Raw genomic sequence first — 23033 nt, 5'->3', positions numbered from 1 at the left:
ATTCTTTTGAAAAGTTGAATAAAAGATATTATATATTTACACATCATGTACAAAGCATTGGAACAAAGCATCGGAATTCAATACAATTTTGCACACAATTTCATTGACACATCATGTACAGAACTATGTATAGCATTGGAAATACAATTTTGCACACAATTCAAATTTACTATTAACCAAGAGTTCATATTATGAATTCTATACGGTCTATAAAAAAATACACAAATTGACATTTGGTTGGTTGCTGTATGTACACCTAATAATCTTCATGGGCGAGGATAGATCTCTTCATAATTATGGACATTGCTACTATTTACTTCCAAAATTGATCCATACATAGTATTGTTGATTCCATCACTGATGCTGAACTGTTGTGTCATGTCATTATCATATTCTTCCAGTTCAGTTGTCCCATAACTTGTCTGACAAGAATAATTCAGTGTTAATACACAAATACTGCAGAATGACATTTAATATTATACCATAGCATATGGCTTTAAAGTTTATGCTAGACACAATAATACAGATACAATCATTAGTTAATTTAAACATCTTAGGCCTTTATAAGCCTTCTGGTATACAGGCTCTGCCTTTACCAAGTACTTTAATCATAATAAAACAATCATAATCATACTATATAGCTACTAAACTGAGTAAACTTGTAATATATCTAGCTATATACATATTTCAAAATAAGAAAGTAATTACAAGTGAGTGAGAATGTACTGAATTGATCTTAGCAGCTGTTAGTTCAGGGTCTCAGACATATTATTGTAACACTATTGTATGAGAATAATTAACTTTATCACAGTAGTTGGTGGTAGCGCATACTATTTATTCACATTGCAGTGACTATTTTTCTGGTTAGCTGTACTGTTCCAGCATGCAATACTACTGGACAACATACTGCAGATCATGTACCTATAGAGTGTAAAGAGGTACGTACTCTTAAAGAGAAATCATTCAGTAAGCTCATATATAAGTAGTCATCACACCTTTTGAAATGAAAATTGAATTTATAAAACTATGATATGTTATATGAAAAACAGTAATAATGTACTGTTGAACTTTCAGCATCACCTATTAGTAGGCTAGCTGTTCGGTCTACCAGTCTATAATAACAACTGCATGTCATAATTTGACTTCCAAAAAGCACATATACCAAACTCATCATGCACATGGTATGCAGAGAACTTTAATTTTAATTATCATAGTAACTATACTTTGTCAAATTTGTAAATTTTTCCTATATGGTGGACTGATGCTTACACACACATTGTGTCAATCTAGTTGTTAATAACATCATTCACAGACACAGTTCTGGCTGTCCATAAAGGTCATTATCAGCTCCCACATTAGTATTACAAGCATGAGCAATAGTTCTACGTCTTCTTGGTATCAAACAATCTTTTGATTCCAAACTCTTCTTAGCTTGACGATGATGATGACGACACGCACACACACCCACTATCATACTAATACCTGTTATTAGTGACTGAACCCATAACCACCCCACCAATTGACAATACAAATGCTTGATAATTATCATCATCATGTTTACATGCCAGGTGGGGGTGGGACACACTATATTTGTAGTTGTCAGTACCTCCATTGGATTGTCAACCAGGCCTGCAGTAGGATTGACTGTGTGCTGCACAACTACATAATGAACGTTTAATACATGTAGTCAATGATGCAGCTATAACTTACTATCACTACCACTATATCCCTTCAGCAATAGATTCAAGCAAGGACGATTACTCCATGTATTGGGTTTAGTCCGTTAACTTTAATAGGAGGCCACATCCCAAAGTAATTTTTACCAACATCTGAAATAGTAAATACCTACAGAAATGATACACTGATACAGTCTACTTTATACCACACATCACATACTGTTGTTGATCCAAGGTCATTAGTATAGTCAACAAAATATCCATATGCTTCTTCTGAATGGGATAATGTAGAATTTGTTACAAATGTATTCAAAAACAGGCTATCTGAACCACGTATACCAATTTCCATTATTTGTACTACTGAAGGGGAAATGTAATGGTGATATTGGGGTGGTCCTCATCACTGGGTAAGCAAATGACTGTCCATTGTCAAAGTTAAACAGGTCCTTATTTGGTACCATTGATCCATCCATTGTGACCACAACACCATCATCCTCACTCAAATTCTTTTCTGCCTTGCACTCTATAGTCATTAATCATGTGAGATGACAACATCCAATATTACTATCATAACTAGCTACATAGTAATAATAACATCCAATATTACTATCATAACTAGCTACATAGTAATAATAACTATAATCAGGTTTATATTTGAATGCATGATGCCTTAAGTAGCCAGAATGAATGGAATAGAATGAAATGAGTTGGTAGCTGTAGTGCCTATTCACCCAAGGGGTGGCACAGGGGGCATGTGCCCCCCACCCCCACAAAAATTATACAAGATTGAGATACTCTGATAGAGCAGTCAGCCAAATACTCTAACAGAACAGTCACCACATGTAAGAATTCTCCACAGTTGCCAAGTATGAAAACTAGCATCTGCACATGTCCATTCTGGTCTTTGTGTGCGCCATTCTTTAGGTCCATAATAATTATAGTTGACTACTCATGAGACCATCACTTATCCCTATACTACCCTAGTGTGCAGTACGAATCAGTGTACAGTACAATTTAGATATTTTTGTGCAAAAACCACCCTACATCAAAACTTTTAGTCCCGAAACACATAAAATAGTTTTAGCTTCTGGCCAGGAGTTGTACCCCCCAGACCCCTGCTCCATATTCCTACTACCCCAAAACCCTGGATCTGCCCCTGCTATTTGATTGATTCAACTTGAACAGTAACTAGGCATAATTTTAGGCATAATAGGTGCGTGAAAGCATCAAGCATAATGCTAGCATAATAGTCAGAATAGTTGTCATACTGTAAGTAAAAATGCATGCCACAGAAAAAGGTTGACTTACACAATAGAACAATTGATGCCACTGATATGGCATTAAGTAGTTATCTGACACCACTGTTATTATAGTTTACAATGTAGCCAAATTCTTAATGCACGAGTACGTTTTACATTTAACCAGTTGTTCATAAGCCAAAGTTTATCATTATCCATTAGAAAGAAACAAAACATTGGAACTGTGGCAAAAGTTTTGAGCATAATTATGAGCATAATAGACAAAATATTTGAGCACTACAGCATAGCATAATAGGTAAAATTAAAAGCATAATAGGCTGGTGTCTAACAGTAACTATAAACTTGGTGTTTATACAGTGCAACAAATATTGGAGGAAAAAACATATGGGCAAGGACCTAATTCATGGTAACCTATGGACCCATACAGACAACTGGTATATTCTGCCAAAAGTAAAGAAATATAAAAACTCTATTTAATCACGTGCACCAGAGTCCACCACTGTTTAAATGTCACTATACAATGCACTAAGTAGTACCCCATCACCTGGTATAGAATTGCTATAAACTTTGCTAAAGTTTATCATAAGCCATAGTATATGCCCTGGATTATAAATATGGATTTAAGCTCAAGAAATGTCAACTATAAAAATGATAACCTTATAGGTGGCATTGCAGCTATGGGTTAATTGCAGCTGATAACACAGCCATCCTTCTCACTTACTTCCACTGTAAGTAGCTATAGACAAATTCATCATAGTTGATGTTAAATGAATATTATTTGGAAGATGGAAAGGTATCCCACACACAATAACTATATTCACCACAAGGTTAACCTTCCTGACTGATGTTATACATCATGTATCTGCCAAAATAAATTATGATGCCAGCTTGACCAAATTAACAAACTGACAAATGTGTATAGTTTCTTTGAGCATGTATACAGCATTGTCAACTTTCAAGAAAGATCATAAGTAACTCTAGTCACTAGCTCAGTAGCATTTCATTCCATTTCAGTCTATTTCATCCTTTGCAACAAATCAGGCACATGGAAAGGATCTATGCTATTTTAGAGACCTGAGGAATGACACAATATTCACCCCAAACTGTAGATGTGCAAAGTAACTCATTGGCAAGTTTCATAATTATATGAAAACAGTTTTTTAAGTTTTGGTGATAAGTTCTATTAAAAGTGGTGGAGAATTTAGAAATAAATTTTGAAACAGGAAAATAATTCATAAATAAATGAAAGTCTCCAATCCATACAAGACTTAATGGCATTCCCTATAGGTTTTGAAAATAGAGTATAATCAAATCCTTGGATGTGTGCAATATATACATAACCCATGCATATCAATATTAGCAGGAAAACTACCCAACGATCTAAGCTGTAACAGTTTGACAGCTGCTTGAAAACAGAGTAAAAACATTGAACACTTATAGGGAAGGGCGGATCCAGGATTTGGCAAGGGGTTGGGGGATAGTAGGTATATGGAGTAGGGGGACCCTGAGAAGTTGAAGCTATTATTTTCATATGTTTCAGGATGGATATTTCAGATGTAGAGCAGTTTTATCCACAAATATCACATGCAAAGGACCATGTACATTAATTTCATATGCAAAAACATTGCATGGAATAGCGCTGCAGATGCTAGTTTTCATACTTATAAGCTATGAAGGATTCTCAATAGTGTTGTGTGTGGTGACTGTTCTATTAGAGTATTTGACTGACTGTTCTATTAGAGTATCTTGATCTTGTATAATTTTGGGGGTGGGGAGCATATTAGATCCACCACTGGAAACTGTACTTCCCACGGCACCCAAATATATGTTCATGTATATATTACCATGTATTGGACATCCAATTATCTCAAGTTTTGTGCAAGCATGAAGAAAATTGCTCTGCTTGTATGGTCTTAGTCTGAAGTTTTGGCCATAAATTGGATAATATAACAGCTGTGTGTATGAGCCGGGGCTCATAATCTGCTCCTGTTCCAAAGGAAACACCTGTGAGAAAATGTGATACAATTGCTTAAACTTAATTTTTCCTCTACTTACAGCAGGTTGTGACATAGTAGAACTGGTCATGTTTTTTGGTACAGCTACGTAACGGAAGTGTTCATCGTTTCCAGCTATTTCAACTTGGTATTGTTCTATATATGCACTTGGTAACAGCCTGAGCTCAGTGCTAAACCCTTCAGTCACTACAGCATGAAATAACACATCTTGGCCAAACTCCACCTCCAGGTAAGGATCAAAAATGTCTCCTCCAAGTTGAGCAGAGCACCAGCCATCATCATCATATCTCACCTTAGAGGTGGGGTAGTTGCTTTGTTCACTATTAGCCCTCAATACAACACCCTCTATCCTTCACTTTCCCTCTTGGAGAGTAGTAGGAAAATGACAACAATCAACTAATGGTAAATGATCGAAGACAGATAGTATACAGAGCTCAGTATTGGTACAGTGATGATTTTAATATACCTTTTGTGTGACAGTATACATGCATATGGCATGCACAACAATGTGATGGCATATAAATTTGCTTTACAACACCTAACAATGCATCAAGATTATTACACTGTTCAGTGTACAAAATTAGAGGTGGTAAATATCTACTGTAGTTTAATTTTTTGCTGCTTACAAAGCCATGCATACCGGCTAGACCTTACACAAAAAATTAATAGTTAATGAGACTATCCAATAACTATAGTGCCGACATTATATATCCCATCCAAAAACAGCTTATAGCTGTAAAAAAAGTGCGCGTCCAAGTAAAGCAGAGTTAACTGCGACAAAAAGTAATGATATCATAATGCGGCCATGTGCGAGGTGTGCAAGTTGTAATATTAGCTAATCAGATAATACAATGTTATTGTTAAAGTGTTAATGAGAACTATGTGATGCTGCTAGTTTTGAAGTGTGTGAGCATCTTCATAAATGCCACATAAATTTAATTCTCAATAAAGCAATGTGTATAGATTCTCTGATAGTAATAAATAGTTTGAGTTTGGCCACCTTTCCTTTGTTCGTAGCATTGCTGTATACAGGAAAGGCGGCCAAACTCAAACTATTTATTACTATCAGAGAATCTATACACATTGCTTTATTGAGAATTAAATTTATGTGGCATTTATGAAGATGCTCACACACTTCAAAACTAGCAGCATCACATAGTTCTCATTAACACTTTAACAATAACATTGTATTATCTGATTAGCTAATATTACAACTTGCACACCTCGCACATGGCCGCATTATGATATCATTACTTTTTGTCGCAGTTAACTCTGCTTTACTTGGACGCGCACTTTTTTTACAGCTATAAGCTGTTTTTGGATGGGATTTCAATACTTTTTGTTAGAATAAGCAATGCACTGTTGATAACAGTAGGTGAGTCAGTAGTTTCCATGGTTTTGACAGAAACCCCAGATTACAGTGACAGAATATTAAAATATAACTGTAATTTTAGTGGCCAGGGCCGCCCACATTGGGGGTAACTGGGGTATTTTTCCCCCTACCACAGCCTGAAAGGGGCCACTTGAATACCTGTTTAAAGAAAGATCGATATACTCTAATAGAGCAGTCAGGATCTAGACCCTTCCTTGCCCCTGGGCCCCTCTTTAACTCTTTTCCCTGGGCCCTCTAATTTCTCTGGACGACCCTGTTAGTGGCATGCAACTGCAGTCAACTAACACCCATTTTAACTAGTAAACCCTTAACAACACTTTGCCTTTCATCTTGTACTGCATTGAAACGATCAAGATACTCTATTAGAGCAGTCACAAAACAGCTGTAACACAGCCATAGGCGGCGGAAGGGGGGGGGCTTAGCCCCCCCTCAGAATGATATCACACCGAAATTATCTTTCTTGGAGTGGGGCTGAAAACCGTGATAAAGATCGAGATACTCTAATAGAGCAGTCACTCTAATAAAGTATTCAGTGTGTAGCGAGCTATGTAAGGATTTTTATGTAGTTTATCAGCTAGAAATGGTAGCTGGTGAGGTGGAAGCTCTTGTCAGTTGGTTGCGACCTTTTTTTTTTTTTTTTGGTCTCACCTTACTAAACTATAGAAATAAGTCTGGGTCAGCCCAGCCCCCCTCATATCAACTACTTGCTCCACCGCTGAACACAGCAATCAATATTTAGCATAGTTACAACTTCTGCTTAGCATCGGATTGTATAGTTTAAATTACTAGCTACTTACAGACTTTACAATATAAAAATATGGCACTTGTAGAAATGTGACTGTTTTATTAGAGTATCTCGATCTACTTCAAGCATTGACTAATTCAAGTGAAGAAGCTACGCCCCTGCCAAGAGATCTTGTGAAATGAAATGAGAATAGTAAAGAAAAGGCAAGTATGTACAGAGACAATAGAGGGGCGCGTAATTATGTCCTGTTGTAAATAAACGCCTTTAAAATTTATATTACTACTAAATAAACGCACCAGAATAGGCTTGTGTGGCTGTTGTCTCCAAGGTTGTCTCATTATTTGTCTTTTCGTGTTGAAGGGATTTAGTCGCAATTGGTGAGTTTAACTATACATGTATTTGTGTTGTAAAACTTAATTGTAAAAAGGCGATTAGCACATATCATGATAAACATGTATTTGTCACAGTAGAGTCTCTCACGAAGTCACGATTATTATGAGACATTGGACCAGGGTAAAAAATTTACTGCTATATTTAGAGGTTGTAGCGTTTGTATATCTTAGTATCTTAATAAATAATCCCCCATGATCACTAATCACTAATAGTACAGTGAAAACTGGTCATTATTCAGGCCGTAGGGACAAAATTTTCTAACCTTGCCTTTTAAAGAGGTGGCTGCATTATGCGGCCTTAAAAAAAGGTAAGAAGCATGCTGTTCTAACTGGCTATAGAGATGGATTTAGTGTATGACAGCGTATGAGACAGTGAGTGCTGGCAGCAAGGGGGCAGCCAATCTGTTAGAGCACCAAAAGCACTGCTTCAGACATAGGCAGTTGACTGTCAGCCCCAAGTGTAAAAAGTTTCACTGTTGGTCCTTATAAGCTCCTGATGAAGAAAGTGATGAAGTCATTATCCATAGGATATATTTTTCAGAGTATCCATTTCAGTTCTACAATATAGTAGCCAAGCATAAGATGAACATAACACAGCATTCCAGTAGTTTAGTGGTGACCACAACACTGCCTGAGTTAAACTGTGGTGAGATTTGAGACTACCAGAAGCCCTGGAATGTCTTCAACACATGAAATACCAAATATCTAATGCCTGGCTTTCATCCACAGTGGACCTGTCTTGGTGGCCACTTGTACAGAAGGGAAACAGCTAGTTGCCACACCCCTTAATTATCAATTTGTAAAATCGTTAGCAAAATTGTGTGTGCGAGCAAGTGCGATGTGGCAGTGCCGTGTATATGGTTGCTGCCTAGCAGTGACACATCACGAGTATTGAAGTCACAATGCGTTACTGTATCATCCATCTAAATACAATCTCTGAATGTGTCATTTTGTGTAGAGAGCAATCTTCCACAAGAAGTGACCTGCAGGTTTCAGTGTATATTGTTAACCATTAATATTGTTCACAATATTGTGAACTATATGTACAGTGAAACCTCACTTAGTGGCCACCTCTTTAATAAGACCACCTCATTATATTGGCCACCTCTAGTAGGTCCCAAATATAGCTAAGCATTACTTATGACCTCATTAATAAGGCCACCTTGTTATTCAGGCCAAATTTTTTGGTCCCACAGCCTGCCATATTAATGAGGTTTCATTGTACTTATGTGAATTTTTATTTTTTGTAACTTTTCTTCAGGTTTACTGATGGGCACTATGAAGCATTGTTGACTGGTACGTGTATAATGTGGTGACTTGAAATGCTAAAACAGTACGTAGCGTGTCTTGTATGTACATGTAATGTGTTGTAATGTGTCCACACATCCACACATCTTAGAAATAAATGTAATTGTATTCTCTATAAATAGTCAGTTCCATTGTGCCACTGGGTCATAAGTTGGTTGAGTATGGATCATCCAGGGCACTTGAGTCACATTTTGTCCTGGCCAAGTGGATCTCATCCACTGACAGAATATACAGGATCAGATCACGTGTATAAATTACGGTGGAACTTGTTTATTGCCACCTTCACTCATTCAGCAGGTAACAGTGTATAAATTCTCAATTGGAATTGGCTTTTCAAGAGTGGTTGTCTTTCTATACTAGTGGCCATTAAGATAGGTTGTACTGATAGAGTGTACATACTAGAGATGCAACAATATCCTCCACTTAGTGTCGTTTGATAGTGATGCAATGGAGACTATGTATTATTGCATTTAAATACTATACTATTATATTGCAACTCTAGCACGTATTTATAACAGGAATGTTTGTTAACCGTTTAGACATACTGGAGCCACACCCACTCATCTGGATTCTACAAATGGAGTCATACCAACTTGTTGTCATCATACTCACTCGTTACTCCCATTGTGTTTGGATGAATATACATGCCGTCATGTGAGACTTGCTACCATGGCGGGCCACTGGAAAACATTTGCATAGCAGTTATATTACAGTCATTATTGTACAATTCTTACATTATTGTTGTGAAAAGTGTTTGGTATTCATGTGTCTCCTCTGTATGTTGTAATTACATGTGTAATTTTGTGTGGGGGTGCTATAAAATGCAATAATGCATGGTGACAATTGTATTAGGCGATTTTGCACACTTCCTTTTAAGCTAGCTACATGTGCTAATTACTCACAGCTTGTGTCAACAACTGGTAACCGCAGTTGTACTCTTGTGTCATTCTTTAAGCCGCGCCCTTAGAGGACAAATTATGTGGGGGCGACTAATTTCAAAACGAAGGATGGTATGCAGCACCATAGATTAGCTATATCTATGGACTATAATCTATGGCAGCACACTTCTTGGTGGCTATATGTACTGATTAACTACATAGAGCGCCAGTTCATCAATACCCAGAGACCGCAGTTGTGCTCTGCGTCATTCTTTAAATTCCGAGTAAAATTCTTAGAGAGCAAATGACGTGGGGGCGACTAAATTCAAATTTCAAACTAGCCATTCTCGAAAACAAATGTTTCAATCTGAACGAAACTTTCAGAACAGTTTAAAGACACATTGCCCTACATGCCAAGCGAGTATTGCGGAAAACAACAATCTGGGATTTGTATTTGGCCTCTAGGTCGACTGAGGACGACTGAAACTTCGTTTGGTGCTGAAATCACGACTGTAGGGTAATCATGTATGGTGAAATCGATGATGTGAATCTTGAGGTGATTGAGTGAATACTGAAGCGATAACAGGGCGATCAATGTTCGGAATGCACAAAGGAACGCAAGGCATACACCTGCGGTTGCGTCTAACCGCATGCGATAAAAATAAAAATAAAAATAAAAATGAAACGTCCCCTTTCATGTCGGCAATCTCGATCACGAAACAATCGGCATGGATTTGCTTCACTGCTTGTGTGGTAGTTACTAGTGACACGATGAGTTCAACTCCAGAGTTTCAGAGGGATAGCGTAAGTGACGGGTGGATTACAGGAAGGCCAAATTTGAGAACGTTCGTTCTTGTAAAATCCTCACGTAGTGGTCGCGTCATTTATTGTCTGCGGCGCGCGTTTCTGCTTTACTGGCCGCGCGACTCACTACCGTGAGTCTTGATATGTTCTATACGCGTATTTTGTACCGTACACGTATGGTATGTACCATACGCGTATGGTACATACCATACGCGTACGGTATAGGCATATGCGTATGGTACGTACCATATGCGTATTATGCCTTTTCTCAGTGTCTTCTAGCCTTGCCATCACCTAGCTACAATGGGCTATCTTTACAAGCATTTCTTAACAACTTGACAAATGAACTTTGTAAGTGTTATCAGTTGTGCAACATGGCCCCTCACTGTCTTTGCATCTTTATCTACTATATATACACTCTTCTTCTTTTGAGGATCCAATTTCCTGTTTGCGTACTTTTCTTGTTTGTACATACTGTAAGTAGTACCACCACTCACATTCATCACACTGGACCTACAGCACAAATTAACGTGGATGTTGTTAACTTTAAAGAGTATAGCTATACATTCAGATAAGAGTAGCTAAACACATTGTCCCATCCACAGAAAGTAGTGAGTGGTTACAACACATGCACTTAACAATTAAACAATGCCAGATAATATATATATATATATATACATATACATTCGTTACTGAAATATTCATTAGAACTCATAAACTCACCATAAAATCTCTGCCATGTTATGTTTTCCTCAGTAGGCAATGTGCATGCCTCATTCAATAGCAAAGATTCAGCTTAAAAAGAATTTGTTGCACATGCAATTAATTATGCTAATAATGCTACGCTACAGCTAGATTTACATTAATTTGCAAACTGGAATATTGCTTTCTCTACAGTAAAATCTCTTTGCTACCTCCCTCGATGTTATTGTATCAGAATTCTCCAGATCTTCCTCTGTTTGAGCAATCATTACATTGTACTTCTCGAGCTCATCTGATTAAAATTGTCTGCTCAACACTCCTTTAGTGCATGCCATCAGGCATAAATATCCATTTTTAAGTGGAAGCTATAGTGTACTAACAAATTAAAGCTAAACAATAGATTATGTATCAACAATAGAATAAAATATTTAATGAAATAATATACATATATGTGACTGTAAAAAATTGGCTATATTTTCCAATGGATACAAATTAATTAATATGGCTGCTATCACATATGTTGTTCTATAATTGTAGGGAAGTGTAGGCTCTTGGGCAAATCTTTTATAAGTAGAACAGACCACTGTATATAATATTATTCATCAATAATTGAAAGCACACAATAACAACTATAACTCTTACAACTACAGCACACAATATTAATATTACAAGTATGCATAATGAATTATTACATCATGGCACATCATTACATTACATCATAAACTCTATTACAGGTATGAAGGAGGAGTAGCATTATGTAATAATGGCCTGATTTTTGAATTTTCATTATATCAATTAAACAATGCATGGATCATGAATCCAATAGGAAGTAATATATGTGTAGCAATTGCAGCCACAATGTACTGCGTGCATGGAAGAAGAAATAAAAATTAAAATTTACAATGCGTTTTCAGTGTATGTGGTTGCTATGCAACAGCTAGATAATTAACTTGACTATTCTAAAGAACATACATTACTATAGTATACAGCTTGTGTACTTTCAAAGTAATATATAGCATTTCCACTGTGGAGAAAAAAAGCACTTGTGCATTCAGGAGTGGAAGGGTAGAATGTGACAGCTTTATTATCAAAGTCAACCACTCATCATAGTATTATTGTGAAATATTACATCATCTGCAGTTTCACAATTGGTGTAACATTCCTGGAATGTCAACAATCTACAAACAGTACACAACACTATTAGTCAGTCAGCAACTTACTGCATGCTTTCCAATCCGAAACATTGTTTCAAAATGTATAATAAACCTATATCACCAAGCCTGGAGTTTGATTGTGGGTTTAATTTCACTCAGCTGAAGCTACCTTAAGATATGTATGGGCCCCCACTGATCATCTTTTTCATCTCTCTACTGTTCACTGGATTAATCTAATGGAAATTCTATGAGTTAATGTTAATCAAGAGTTTTACTCTTGGTTGATGCAAATTGGTTACTTTATTGATACAAACATACTGGCTTTCATAGGCGTAGGAAGCATCTTCAAGTTGGGGGGGCCATGAGCTATATAAAGTACTGGGGGTCACAGTAATTGTATATTGTTATACTTATTGAGATGGACTGCATGCTGTTGATTGAGGATCAGTCAGCTGCGAAGCAGCTGCAGTCTAGGGGGGTCTGGGGGCATGCCCCCCCCAGGAAAATTTTGAAATTTATATGCACATGGATAGGATCTGGAGCAATTTTCAGTCAAACAAATTAGACTTATTTGTATATGTATTCAACTCAGTTATAGGGGGTCTAAGGCCATGTGCCCCCGGGATGTACATGTCTTTTGGAAATTTACTTGCATATGACTGAATTTTTCATAGTCTTTGTAGTAACATGGTTAATCGTTTTACTGTACCTCATGCAGACAGTTAAAAATAATTTTTTTTCAGTGATAGTTTCATTTACTATTGTTAAACATTTCCAAAATATTTTCTTCTTTTATCATTAGCTGATATAAATGTCTTAGCAATGTCTTTCTCATCAACACTATCTGTACGCTCTTTATGTATAAATGTAATGAATGTGTGGTTTAATCTAGATTGAGACATCGTGCTACGCAAGAAGGTCTTCAATCGTCTCAGTGCAGAAAAACTTCTCTCTGCAGTTGAAGTTGTCACAGGTAGAGTGTAGAAGATTTTTAAAAGCTTTATTACTTCTGAGAACATTACTTTCCCAGGTTCATTGATGATATCACAGATAGTTCTTACATTGGTCACTTTTTTTATTGGCACCTTACTGTTAGTATTATGTGTTGTAATCAAATCAGGCAACATTGTCAGTTGAATTTTCAATCGAGATAAATCAAGGTCACTGTTGTATATATCAAATTCTTCTGGTAATTCTAAAGCACAAAATTTGCCATTTGCAGAGTCTAGTAAGGTTTTCTCTAAGACTGACATTACAGGTAATCCTCGTTTTTGTTGAAATCTTCGCTTAAGTTCATTAACAAGCAGATCTAATATTTCAAAATACTGTTGCTTGAAATAGCTTTTAGGGTCAGAAAACAGTACAGGAGCTTCTCCATCATCAATCCGATGAGGGGGTCTTCTATATCTGGGTAAAACAGGGTCAGAAGTTAATTCTTTAGCCTCTTCTACTGTTTTAGAGTAAAAGTCAACAAAAGTACTATCAGACCTTAGCCTTGTCAAATATTTTACAGCTAACTCAGTAGCATTGACAGCTTCTTGGATAGTGGTGTCCTTACCTTGTAATGTTAAAGAGAGCTGTTCTGTTCCTGAAAAAATTAAATGAGCTAGTTTCAGTCCAAAAAAAGGTACTAAATTTATCCATCTGAGCAAGGTAACCTCCAGCTTTTCGACCATAGTCATCATGAGTTTCAGCATTTATCTGTTCTAAAGCAGCTAATAAGTTGGAATAATTACTTAAAACAGCAGATATAGCTGCAGTACGAACAGTCCATCGTGTAGGACATAATGGTTTCAATGAAACAGAACAAGCTCCAAGCTCTTTTTGTACATCCGAAAAAAGTGTTGATCTTTTTGGAGAGAATCTGATTAGCTGGGATATCTCCATAACTAAATCTAGAGCATCCCTAACTACAACACATTTCCTACCTACTGTTTGCAAACACAAATTTGTGCAGTGTGCAAAGCAATGTAGGTATAAAACTGCTGGAACATCCTTTTCAATTCTAGCAGCAACACCATTTAAGTGACCACTCATGTTGCTGGCACCATCATATGCTTGGCCACGACACTGAGCAATTGGTAAAACATGCTTACCCAAACAACTTTTCAGCTCCCTAGTGATTGTTTCAGCATCAGTTTTTGGGAGTTTAATCAATTCGATTGGGTCTTCATATATACAAAAATCATCATCTACCCATCTGATGCATACAGTTAACTGCTCTTTGTTACTGACATCCGTAGCTTCATCGGCAATGATTGAAAACCAGTGCACTTTTCTAATGTCTGCTATAATGTTTGTTAGCACACTATCAGCTATCAATTTGATTTGATCATTCACTATATCAGGTGACATATACTTGCGTTCTCTGATCCAATTGTTTAATTCACTGCAATCATTGCTTCTGAGGTTCAATAATTGAACAAGATTGCTCTGAATTTCATCATGCCCCCTAATTGCAAGGCCTTGCCTCAATAAGAACTTCAGTGATGATAGCTGCTTAATTAGCATTTGTCGATGGTTCCTCTGTGAAACCATAATTTGCTCATTGTTGAGGGTGTCAACACCCTTTTGGTTTATCAGCTGAATTTTTAAAATAGATTCTTTGTGCAAATCAGACTGAGAATGTTGTGAAAATCTTTCAAGAGCCTTCTTCCAGTTATTAAAACCGTTACTAACAAAAGCATCATCTCCTTTTTTAGCAAAGCACAATAGATTGCTTTCTGCACAGTATCGACACAAAACACAAAATGCTTTGCATTTGGTGGTGCATAATGTCAACCATGAGTAGGTAGAATACCAGTTGGGTGAAAAGTTACGACAGCGCTTCCCTTGTTGCTGCTGAAACTTGTTAAGCACAGATGGATTAGTGGGTTGAAATGGAGTTAATGACAGCTCACAACATTTAGCTGAGCATTTTTCCACAGAAGTAGGCATGCTGTTCATTTGAACATCTCTGCTGGTGGTGGTGCAGCTGCTGGTGGTAGTGGTGATGGTGCTGCTGCTGGTGGTAGTGGTGGTGGTGCCGCTGGTGGTGGTGCTGCTGGTGGTGGTGCTGCTGGTGGTGGTGCTGCTGCTGGTGGTAGTGGTGGTGCTGCTGGTGGTGGTAGTAGTGGTGGTGCTGCTACTTTGCTGAGCAGTAAATTGATCAGCAATGTTTCTATCACTAGGAATGGAACTCTTCCCCCTGACACTTGATGAAGGCTCATTATTTGTGCTGCCACTGGAACGTTTGCTAGCAAAACAAAGTGTTCCCTGCTTAAATTTTTTGGCAGCTGGTGGCTTGATAGAGCACACCTGTTTATATAATTTAATAATAATAAGCCATCAGATATACACCAAACAGTTACCTCTTGCTCTTCTAGGTGCTCTTCTGTTGATTCCATCACAAATTCCATAAATTTACTCACTATTTATAGCAATTCCAAATAATGCATAAAATAATTTTAGGGGTGCTTGTTGCCACGTAACGAAAATGAGACGAGGCCATTGCAGAATAAGGCAACCAAGGAAACTCGTGAGTGCTAGTTATGTACGCATATTTCGATTATATTGTATTGCTAACCAGCTAGTCCCTTCATATTGATAGTGAAAATTTGTTTCTTTTTCAACCATGGTCTTGTATTTCAACTTCCCAATTGTTGGGGGGCCATGGCCCCCCTGGCCCCCCCGCTTCCTACGCCTATGCAGTTTTAACAGTGTAGGTTTGCATCATGCAGTAAAGCAAATTATATCTTAATTACAGTAAAGCAAAATACATCTCAGCTCTAGAGAATAGAATAGCTAATCAGACCAAAATATGATTGCTCTATAGAGGTATATACCTAGCTAGCTCGATCTTGACTGAATTACAGAAACTGCTAAGAGCCGGACTAGCCGGGCCCCTTCCCCAAAAAGAAATGAAAGCAGAGTGCCATCCGGCATAGTCAATAGGTACGACAATGTAAAAACCTTCTGCTTGATATTATATACAAAGCAGGTTAGCTATAGCCTATACTCAGGGCTATCGTTTTGTTCACCCACGTTGAGTCCATAAGCGCCTCAGGCGCTTTTATAAAAATAATTAATCAGAGATTACAGTGCGCCTATGAAGATCGATATTACGAGACACACAGGCACAAGCTTGGACACAAGAGAGAAGATATACTCAACTCTCAGGATGTGAGGTATGTTACTTTTTTTTGTACGAAACGTGTACTGCACGGTACTTTACCCTGGGTGCATTATTTGAATGCTGTGACAGGAATTAAAGTCATAGTTTAACTTGCACAATATGCCTTGGCTTACAGGTGTGGTCAACTTAGAGGTTTGGGTAAAAGAAGTGTTGTAATGTCTATGAGTTTGGCACAATAGAGCAGGCAATGATTCTTAAGGTCATCAATGGCACGTACACACTTTAATGTTATCATGCTAGCTATATACATACACCGCACTCTGGGTGATTCCAATTGATGTGCCACAAGATGAGTATTTGGAGATACAAAGTAGTTAGAGGATAAATTACCTGCAGTATTCTAACTTTTGCGTGTGTCTTTGTGGAGGGTGCTAAACCATAAATGGTAGTTGGAAGTCTTCCAATTGCCCTAAGCAGCCTCCGTGGTATGTGAAGCCTTTTTCTCTTTGTCATTAAGTTGAGTAGTATCTGGTACAGTTCAAACCTCATGCACTCTTGTATTCGTACACTACTCAGCTTATATTAGTGTGTAGTAGAAAGGAATGTGATGAACAGCAGCCATTTGTGTTTCTAATTACAAGCATGCATATGTATTTACAAATTAATGTGACTAAAAGCATGTAGTATGTATATCATAATTATAATCTATGCTAAAAGTTGCATTTGGAATTTATTGAATTGGTTATAAGTTCTTTAGTGATAGACAGGTTAGCTGAATGTTGTATTTTTGTTGTTGCAGTTTTGTTACAATAGAGTTTAAACACATGGGCTATAAATGCTGCATGCTTTGAGGATATCGTGAGTGGGTGTTACAGTTAAAGCAGTGCTACATGTGGGTACGGAAAATACAGCATAAGGGGACATGTCAAGAGATGAGGCAAAATCGAGCGCTGTATTTGCCTCGAGACACACTCAAGTGCTGTATTTTTTGTACATACAAGCATATGTGGTACTTTAAATTATACTTGTACTTCCTGTTCTTGCTTGGAGCGTATGCCCTAATCGTTTCAATTTTTGGTGATCAGCAATGTAAACAGCGGTGTTCATGTGTGCATGTATACGTACGTACAGTATACCCTCTAATGTGCTGAGAACATTATTATTATTATTATAGGCTTTACAGCACAACATACAAGGGACTACGAACTAAGTCCACATACAGTGCAGTATGTATGAAAGTAAATGTGTTGAGGGTCTGGCAGAAATTACTTTTGCCAGCCTTCAGTAAATTAACAAACTAGTCTGAAGACAAGAAAATAATGATTTGATTAGTTACATACTCAACTTGAACGATACACTTTTTGTTCTTCATTCAGGTCGTCAAACATGAACCTCATGTTCCAAAAGAAAATTACTTTTAATGCTGAAATAAATACTGCAAGTGCTCAGATATTGTTTAGAATGTTGGTATTGAAATTAAGGTCACAAGATCCATGTTAGCCAGCTCATGTGATACATTTGTTACCTGAAAATAACATCACGAAGGCTGTGGAGTTTGATTTGTGAAATTTTAATGTACTTTGACATGAGTACTTCTATATGACATGTTGATCATTATTGTTACTTGTAAAAATAGTGAAATTCCTTCTCCCTAGTGGATCTATAAGGAGTATTATCCTCAGTGGTGTCACCATTGTACGGAACTGTCTTCACGTACATACTGCAAAATTAATTAGTTTATAGTATTCTGTTTTATTTCATCAAAATTAGGATTTTACCATCAATTACTATTGACAGTTTCAAACACATTATCTGTTTTGTGTCTCAAGTGTTTGGTTGTACAGTATGGCTGTTTGTAACAGCATGTGTTTGCTAATGAAAAATGGCTTTGCCAGTTATGATGCAGTTACATTATTGTATGTGTACATATATTGTTCGCAGTATGATGTTAGCTGACCTTCACTCTGGTAAACTACACAGATTCATCGTGAAGTTGATGTGAGTGATAGGGTGAGTACAGGGTCATAGTACAGGTCATTATAATGGTGTGAATATAGTTAGTGAGTGGGCAATATTACACTCCATTCCCAGTTTAGTAACACTCAGTAAGTCTGACTATCGCCAAAACATTACAAAGGGCAACTTGCACAGTGAAATCTCTCACCCTAATTTTATGAATACCACACACTAGATCAATTAAAGCTCAAAAAATGTCAGGATGGTTAGCTTACAAAGTCTTATTAGGAAACAATGTCGATTATGCATGTGTTCAGGTTTCACTGTATCAGGAGCTCATGATCATAAGCGCCACAAGGCACATATGATATTCACACATTATTATAAACATGCTGCCATGTGACCACTACTCTATTATACACTCTACTCCATAGCCTATACATGACCACTGGATGAAGTGACACAGCCGTGAGCAGTAATGATGCTAGCAGACAGACGGCTCCTCCTCCCAAGAGTACATTTATGAAATTGTATTTAGGTACACTTTACTGAGGGATGAAGTTTAGTTGTTTTAGTTACATCATTTCTTTATACAATTATTGTGAGATACATTATTATTTTGATGGTTACACGATTGTTGTTCTTAATTCCTTTCTGGTCCGGCTTACACAGAAGATGTTACCTACACATGGACATAACTTATATCATAGACCATAGGGTATGGAGTAAGCACTAAACTAAACTGAGTTACTTGCAAAGTGTTAAAGATGATTTCAAGTGTATGAAGGTTCTTGCTAATGGACACCATGTACTGTGTGTGGTACATGAAGCTGGGCTCAAAAACTTTATAGGGAAAACAAAAAAGCTACAACTCGAAAGGACCAGTTGCAGTACAAAGAAAGCTGGATTATCAGTAGATAACATGCATATCCTGTAAGCGGTATATTATGTACAGACCTTATGGTGATCATCAAGACACTTCCTGTGTAGATCTAGAGAAATATTTAATGGGAATTGTAAGCATTATTATATAACATGAAGTGTGAGCTGCTTCATTTGTAACTTCTGCATAATTATAGACTTGATCACAGTAACCTGTTCATAAATTAGGTTGACTCATTGAGGTCCAGTAGTTATAGTCTGTGTATGTGTCATATGGTAGTGTCTGCTATTGACACCTGGCAACTTGAAGTTAACCAGTCCCTTGACTTATCACATGCAATAATAACTTTTAATAGTAACAAATAAAACTGATAACACAACCACATGACAACTAACTAATAGATACTATATATACAAGTGGTAACCATTAATGATGTCATACAAAACCTAATAACTACAACATGATTAAGTAATAAAAGTCTTGAGTTCAGTACAGGTCACATGTTACACAAGACCTAATGTGGACACAACTACTGTACACTATCATATCACATAAATATCGCACACACACACACAAAGCAAAGTCTTTGGCTACTGTGCTAACACAGTCATCCCTACCTGGTGACTCAGAGCAGGGACATCTGTGGAAGTTTCAGTATGCAATTATTACAAACGAAAGACGTCATCCCTGGTTCCAAGTAGATGGTATTATGGTTGTAAGTACAAAATCCATCTGCAATGATGAAATAAATAATATTATGTATCTAGATATCTACAATGCTTAGCTTCCAATAGGCACATTTTATTATGGGGATCTGGTGGTGAATAATCCCTGTGTGGAAACTATATTGGGAGTTGTGTTTTCAGGGGTATGATTGTATTGGTAGAGGCTTGTAAAGGGACATTCTAAAACTGTACACTATCAAGAGACTGAATGTTCAGTGCCCTTTATACGGAGGTCCTTTTAGAGAGGTTCCACTGTAGTTGCTTATACTTCATAACACCTCACTTAGAAGCCATGTGTTTAATAAGACTACTTTGATATAGTGGCCACCTCCGAACATAGCTACCGTATGCAAGGAAATTTTGATGTAAGAAAAATTTGACGAATTCACACTTCAGCAGATTTGACGAATAAAATATTGACGAAAATCAAGAAATTGTAGACAAAACCTGTACTTTTAAAGGTGCTTATAAACATATGAATTTGTCGATTCATCAAATTTTTCTGACATCAAAATTTCCTTGCATACGTTAATGTGTATGGGACATACTGCTCCATTGCTGAGGCCATAATATATCCCTAGCCACATGGCCCTATTAGTGAGGTTCATTCAATGCATGCCAACTGTATTTAATTAAGGTAACACCCAGCACATTTTTAGCCAGCATTTCTTTAATACTTCTTTCAAAAGTAATAATTGTTTATGGTGCTACAGTACCATATATAGCATTACCATATATAGCATTACAACATACAGATAGTTTACATAAGTTAGTGCAAAAACATTAGGGAATGGAATTATTATAATCAGCTCCTAGCATATTTTAATCTTGGAGGATAGTAGACAATAAGTGACCTGCTGAGCAAAAAATTGACTTGTCTGCATTTTCTTGAATTTCTGACTTTTTTAGTTGGAAAACCAATGGGCTGTTAGTTTCAGCATTATCCGGTAAGTAATTTCGGAGTTGTAGCAATAGACATCAAGAAGGGCAAAACAATCGACTTGTACAGAAATTTACAGGCACTTTGTTTAATCGATCACAAGTCTTGAGTACAATAGGCGAGTTGGGACTTGTGTCATTCTATTCACCATGAACTGGGGCATTCATCAAGGTACAGTTGTATACATCAACGCTATTAAGCAAGAAGCTTAGAAACAGCAATGATAAAGTTATGTTATACCGCAACGTAATCAAATGTACATAACTCATGCTTGTTTCATGGGAGAAAAAAACAACAAATTATTCTTACTCTCAGTGACTGCTGCTCATCATATTGCTTTCTATTACACAATAATATAAGCTGAGTAGTGTACGAATGCAAGTGTGTATGAGGTTTGAACTGTACCAGATACTACCCAACTCAATGGCAAAGAAAAAAAGTGCTGTGGCCACACACACCACAGAGACTGCTTAGGGAAATTGGAAGACTTCCAACAACTATTTACCTCCTTAAAAGACTAGCGCAAATGTTAGAATGCTGCAGGTAATTTATCCTGACTACTTTGTATTAGGGTTAAGACAATAACTTTTGGATACTGCTTTACCGCACCAAAGCTTCGTTACCATGGATACTAACAAGTTAAACCAGTTGCACAAGTATAGTCAGTCCTTGTGGGAGCTGCCATTTACATATTTTTTGGTTAGTTATACAGTGAAACCCCTGTGTATTAATACCGAACAAAAGTGTCCAGATTATCAAGGTGTCCTGATTTTCCAAGTCAGATTGCATGCAAACGGACATTTTGAGACCATTACCATGCATCCAGGTTATACAGGTGTACTCATTTTCAAGTGTTCTGATTAACAGGTTCCACTGTATGTTTAAACAATGGTTGTACTGGAGCTATAATGAAGTGTACGAGTTTGTACTACAGTGTACAGTACCCCTAATAACCATCAGCTGTGTGCATTAATTGTTGACATGACATTTGTAACAAAGCTTTGGTAACATTTTCAAGAGTTTCGGAGGATTTATCTGTACATTCGTTCCAACCCTACATTGTATCTCCAAAAACTCATCTTGCAGCACATCAATTGGAATCACCAATATGTGACATATGTACATATAAAATTAAAGTGATGACCTTAAGAATCATTGCCTGCTCTATTATGCCAAACTCAGACATTACAACACTTCCCTTAGCCAAGCCTCTAAGTTGATCACACCTGTATAAGCCAAGGCAGATTGTGCAAGTTAAACCATGACTACAAAGGGTCTGTCACAGTATAGAGTATATTTAAATAATGCCCCCAGGGTAAATTACCGTGTAGTACACGTTTCGTACAAAAAAGAAACGTACCTCACATCCTGAAAGTTGAATACATCTTCTCTTTTGTGTCCAAGCTTGTGTCTGTGTGTCTCGTATTTATCGATCTTTATAGGCGCACATTAATATCTGATTATTTTTATAAAAGCACCTGAGGCGCTTATGGACTCAACATGGGTGAACAAAACGATAAGATGGTACGATTTTCCGTACCATACGCGTATACGCATATGGTATGTACCATACGCCTATGGTACAAAATACGCATATGTATAGAACGTATACACTTGATAACTGAGTGGTTATGGTTTACTTATGTCTTTACAAACGTTGCTTGTGACTGTGGTGAACAATATTCCAATAGTTCAAAGGTGAAGTGTTCCCAGTCCGTTCATCAGCTGAGCACAGAGTAGTGTACCACAACACACCATAGGTGTATAGCAGTGTTTCGTTTTATGGCCACAGCAATGTAAACGAGTATATAAACGTACTACACAATCAGTAGCTCAATGGCACGTCACCGTCACGTGACAAAAGGTCACCAAAATGGATTTTACTAACCATTGATGTACTTTGAATCCAGTTGTCAAGATTCTGACTGCTATACAGGCTCTCTGGTTTCTTGGAGTTCCCATACTGACAACCATTAGCTATATATAATATGATGTATATTATGAGTGTTTTAAATGTAGAGGCCATATGTGTGACTGGCCCATAAGACTGTCTACAGATTTTCAGCTTTCTTGCAGCTATAGCTAGGTT

General features: G+C 37.2%; 1 protein-coding gene and 4 long non-coding RNA genes across 5 annotated transcripts; 2 read left to right on the top strand and 3 right to left on the bottom strand.

Moving 5' to 3' along the window:
• Nucleotides 1-201: 201 nt before the first annotated feature.
• On the bottom strand, nt 202-1981 carry LOC136249288 (uncharacterized). Its single transcript, XR_010698141.1, has 4 exons — nt 1897-1981; nt 1711-1845; nt 1311-1659; nt 202-422 (listed from the first exon to the last, which is right to left on the bottom strand). It is a non-coding gene; the product is annotated as an uncharacterized lncRNA (long non-coding RNA).
• Nucleotides 1982-1996: 15 nt separating this feature from the next.
• Nucleotides 1997-11093, bottom strand: LOC136248410 (uncharacterized). Its single transcript, XM_066040193.1, has 4 exons — nt 10857-11093; nt 4991-5346; nt 4780-4939; nt 1997-2199 (listed from the first exon to the last, which is right to left on the bottom strand). Exons 2-4 carry the CDS (start codon nt 5018-5020, stop codon nt 1997-1999), a joined length of 393 nt encoding a protein of 130 aa, XP_065896265.1. The 5' UTR covers nt 5021-5346; nt 10857-11093.
• On the top strand, nt 6976-9631 carry LOC136250283 (uncharacterized). Its single transcript, XR_010698479.1, has 3 exons — nt 6976-7465; nt 8742-8813; nt 9328-9631. It is a non-coding gene; the product is annotated as an uncharacterized lncRNA (long non-coding RNA).
• A 5275-nt stretch (nt 11094-16368) lies between the features above and the next one.
• Nucleotides 16369-19025, top strand: LOC136251832 (uncharacterized). Its single transcript, XR_010699217.1, has 3 exons — nt 16369-16492; nt 18382-18450; nt 18831-19025. It is a non-coding gene; the product is annotated as an uncharacterized lncRNA (long non-coding RNA).
• Nucleotides 19026-19690: 665 nt separating this feature from the next.
• Nucleotides 19691-22802, bottom strand: LOC136250282 (uncharacterized). The gene is made up of 2 exons (XR_010698478.1): nt 22305-22802; nt 19691-20011 (listed from the first exon to the last, which is right to left on the bottom strand). It is a non-coding gene; the product is annotated as an uncharacterized lncRNA (long non-coding RNA).
• Nucleotides 22803-23033: the final 231 nt, after the last annotated feature.

Source organism: Dysidea avara, chromosome 3 (genome assembly GCF_963678975.1).
Source record: "Dysidea avara chromosome 3, odDysAvar1.4, whole genome shotgun sequence".
Taxonomy (NCBI): Eukaryota; Metazoa; Porifera; class Demospongiae; order Dictyoceratida; family Dysideidae; genus Dysidea; species Dysidea avara.
This window is presented reverse-complemented; position numbering and strand designations above follow the sequence as displayed.